This window comes from Octodon degus, unplaced genomic scaffold (assembly GCF_000260255.1).
Source record: "Octodon degus isolate 3935 unplaced genomic scaffold, OctDeg1.0 scaffold00027, whole genome shotgun sequence".
Lineage (NCBI taxonomy): Eukaryota > Metazoa > Chordata > Mammalia > Rodentia > Octodontidae > Octodon > Octodon degus.
Genome location: NW_004524603.1, coordinates 16828605 through 16832813, shown reverse-complemented (window position 1 = coordinate 16832813; position 4209 = coordinate 16828605). Strand labels below are relative to the sequence as shown.

At 52.8% G+C, this 4209-nt stretch overlaps 1 protein-coding gene across 2 annotated transcripts in view; it reads right to left on the bottom strand.

Moving 5' to 3' along the window:
• The window catches only part of Kiaa1549 (KIAA1549 ortholog), a 184003-nt gene extending 181279 nt beyond the window's left edge, over positions 1-2724 (bottom strand). For both annotated transcript variants that reach the window (XM_023712842.1, XM_023712843.1), the window contains exons 1-2: positions 2398-2724; positions 1646-1781 (exon numbers count right to left, since the gene is read on the bottom strand). In XM_023712842.1, coding sequence (XP_023568610.1) covers positions 1646-1781; positions 2398-2717 — 456 coding nt within the window. In that variant the 5' untranslated portion in view covers positions 2718-2724. The remainder of the gene's footprint in view (positions 1-1645; positions 1782-2397) is intronic.
• Between the last annotated feature and the right edge of the window lie 1485 nt (positions 2725-4209).

The window sequence follows — 4209 nt, the reverse complement described above, 5'->3', positions numbered from 1 at the left end:
TATTTATTTATTTATGTGTGTGTGTGTGTGTGGCCAGCTCAGCCCACCAGGGGACGGGGCTGGCTGGCATGTGGTGCTGGGGGATTGAACCTCGGTCCCTGTGCTTTGCTAAGCTTGTTCTAAGTAGGTGCTTTAGACCACTGAGCCATCTCACCAGCCCGCCAACTATTTTTCAATAAAGAAAAAAATTTTAAAAAAATTTGATAGGACTTCACAGTAAAACCACAAAAGCATGATGGTTTTGGTTGTTCTTTTGTGGTTCTTTTTGCTGGGGATTGAATCTACAGCCTTGATGCTGAGATACATCCCCAGTCCTTTATTTTTTAAGAAAAGTTCTTGCTAAGTCAAAATAAATTGCAATCCTCCTGCCTCGCTCTCAGAGTGCTGGGACTGTAGCACGTTACCACCGTGCCCAGCCAACCTGACATTTTCTTGTAGAACACTAATGTTTTGAGATGCTTTCACTTGATAGTTTTATTTTTAAAAGCATTTATGACTATTCTGTCTTTCTATTTCTTCTCGAATCAATTTTTTTTATGTGGGGGGGCCAGCTCAGCCCACCAGGGGGCAGGGCGGGCTGGCATGTGGTGCTGGGGGATTGAACCGTGGTCCCTGTGCTTTGCTAAGCTTCTAAGTAGGTGCTTTAGACCACTGAGCCATCTCACCAGCCCTCAAATCAATTTTAATGAGCTCTAATTCCTACAATCATGTCCATGCCATCTACTTTTCCAAATGTGGCAGTGGAATATTCCACATACTATTCCGTATCCTTTTTTTTTTTTTTTAACCATGCCCTGTGTCTTAGGAATTGGCAAAAGGAATCATAAGGCTCTTTCAAGAGTCTAAGACTCTGGTGTTTAAGTGGCTGTGATTTGTGCCACACAATCACACACACACACACACACACACACACACACCCCGACCCAACTGATGCTGTGAGTGCCTACTGTAAGGGCTCACAGAACCCTGGAGTGAGGCTGCACCCAGGATACCCAGTGTTACGGTTTGTGTCTTGATGTCCCACCCAAAGCCTCATGTGTTATAGACGGGGCTTCTTCGGAAGTGGCTGGATCTAAAGTGTGTGATGCTGGGACTGGCTCATGGTGCAGTGCTAGGATCAAGGTTGAAGAAAGGTGTCAAGAACCCTTCAGCTCCTAAGATCCACTCCAGATGGCCTTCAGGGTATGGGCTCTGCTGCCACCAGGGTGGCCTCTGCCATCCCCACAGAGGCTTGAGTCACCCCTCTAGCCTTGCTGCTTTCTCTCCTCACACACCCACCTTCCGGCTAACACAGGGCCACCACTGTGAATAGGAGTCTCCTCTCTGTCCTCCCTTCTGCCCCTCTTCTAGAAGCCTGAGAATGTCTGTCTTAGAATCATGGTGCTGTCTTAGAAAATGCCACTTTTAATTGCCAGTCTCATATGTCATCTCTTGGGAGTCTTACTATTTTCTTTAAAAAATTCTCTGAGTATGTCTAAGCAGAAAGAAACATGCTAATTTTCCCATCACACCAATTATACTGTGTATTTTTAAAGCATCTAACATTAAATCACATTGCTCTAAGCAGTTACATTTAAGATCAAATGCCACGGAGTAAACGAAGAAAACACTTGGAACTAATGCAGACAGAAGGGTGGTGGCTCACCTCTGGTAAAAGGGAAGGGTCGTTCTGTAAAAGCAGGACGCGGAGCTGGGCTTCGTTGAGGCCAAACAGTCCGTGGTTTTTCAGGACTTGAATGTTGACGGGGCTGTGGATGTTGTGGGAAAGGCTACACGTGGACCTAGAAGAACACCAAGCTCTCAATCAGGGCCAGAGGTGGAGGGGCCAGCTCTCGGCCGATTTGTGAAGGTGGACGATTACCGGGAGACGATCAGAAAGCTGGACCGAAGCAACTCCCTTCGCAGGGTCTTTTCCATGTCGCATGCTCACGGCCAAGTCACCCCCCACACCCCGCCCCTCACCACCCCCTTTCCACCCCTCCCACCGGGACAGGAGGCACAATGGGCCCCAGGGGCCTCTGTCATCACCAGCTGCGTGCGCACAGCTCTCTCCCGGCCACACACACTCCAGGCCTTGGTTTCCTGGAGTCAGAATGGACCAGGGTTTAAACCCTATACTGTGCAGGTTCAAAAGGTCTCTGATATCCCTTTCAGGAGCACTGGGAATAAGTGAAATCGGAAAGTTTAACCCAGATTTAACGCCCGTAATCCTAGCACCCGGGAAGCTAAGGCAGCAGAGAGTTGGAGGCCAGCCTGGGCTACAGAGAGATACCTGGTCACCTACATGAACAAACAACCGGTGGAGATGCTGGGAGCCTCGGTTGCAGCCCGGGCCCACTGCTGCCCGCCCTCCGTGAGCCGTCCCTGCCCGGCCCAGGCCCCGGGCGCACCCCTCACCAGCAGTCCCGGTGCGGGCACTTGCCCAGCATGTGCCGGCGGCAGAAGTGCAGCTGGTCGCAGCCCTGGCACTCGCCGCGCTGGTAGCGGGCGCACAGGCGCGCGGAGGACACTGCCACCACCCTGCAGGCCTGGGCGTCGCCCCCCTCGGCCTCCGCGTCGTCCTGCAGCAGGAAGCGCTCGGGCCCCGCGCGCCGCAGCACGTCCCCGAGGCGCGCGGGCGACAGCTCCACGTGGCCGCGCAGGTCCTGCAGCGGCATGCGGCCGCCATGCGCGCACAGCACCTTAGTGAGGAACGAGCACACGGTGGGCTCCGCCATGGCCGGACCCGGAGCACGGCTCCGCCCCGTCACGTCCGCGCCGGGTGGGCAGGGCCAGGCGGGTCGCAGGGCGGGCAGGGCGGGCTCTGCTCACCCCTGCGCCGTGCATGCTAGCACTGAGTGCTTGGGGAGGCGGAGTGGAAGGCTCCAGAGCAGCTGAGCTCCTTGCTGGGCCTGCGAGGGACTGCAAAGGCGCTGCAGCCAGGTGACTGCCGGGGACTGGCCACGCGTGGCCCTCTGCATGCGTTTGAGCCTGCCCCAGTTCAGATGCGGTGTAGTGGGAAACGCGCACACCGGCTTTGGCAGGTTGAGAATGAAAAACGTATATAAAACATCTCAAAGATTGTATAGGAATCACATAATTGTTATAGCAGTTTTGCCTGTGTCTGTTTTTCTCGCATAGCAATAAGACAGTCTTCTTTTGTTGCATTTTATTTTGTGAAACTGGAAGTGCAACCTGGGCCTTAGGCAAGCGCTCCACCACCGAGCTGCACTCCCAGCCCCGAACATGTTGAATTATGCATAGACCGGTGCGCGCTAAGCATCTACCATTTATGCCCAACAGCTTGTATTGTTTGTTTGTTTGTTTGTTTGTTGAGACAGGGTCTCACTATGCAGTTCAGGGTGGCCTTGAACTCTCCATATAGCCCAAGCTGATCTCCAACTTGCCGCAGTTCTCCTGCCTCAGCCTCCCAAGGGCTGGGATTACAAGTGTGTGCCACCACGCCTGACTACAGCATGCACACTTAATGACTGAATACCAAGATGGACAAGGAATGCGGGAAATGCAGCCAGCCTCACTGTCTCCCAAGGCACTTGTGAGTGCTGAATGAGTCCATGTCAAGTTGTGTAAAGAAGCTGAGGAACAGCAGTATCAGAGGACTCTGGGGGCGGGAGATGGGGTCACTGAGGAAGGCTTTGGGCTAGGAGAGACCTGGGCTCCACGTAGTGTGCGCGAAATCCGCCTAGTCTTCGTTTCTGCGCTCAGCAGAGCATTCCGACCTCCCCTCCTAGGTGAGTCCCCACCCTGGTGGGAGGAAGAGGCCTGTGGTGTTGACTTATGTATGTATTTGTAGCATTCAAGCTCAGGGCAGCTTCGTCTGGGCCATCACTGTAGCCCCACCAGCTAAGCGTCTTGCAGGAAGGGAGATCTTCTGCAGCAGGACCAGGAGACGAAGGCAGGAGGGCAGACGAAGGTGAAAAGAATCAAGATGCGTTCCTGTGTAGCAGCTCTGCACACTGAATGTACCCGTTACTACAAACGTGGACTACTAAAGTTCATTTGAAAATGAAATATTACAAACTCTTGGCCATAATGTGGGATGGTTTGTTTTATTTATTTTGAGGTGTTGAGGCTCAGACCCAGGGCCTTGTACATGCTGGGCAGGTGCTAGCCTCTGAGCTATATACACCCGGGCAAGATAATTGTTTTATGGAACCCCCTGGCAGCAATAAGAGAATGGATTTCTAGAAAGCAACACGAGATAGGGAC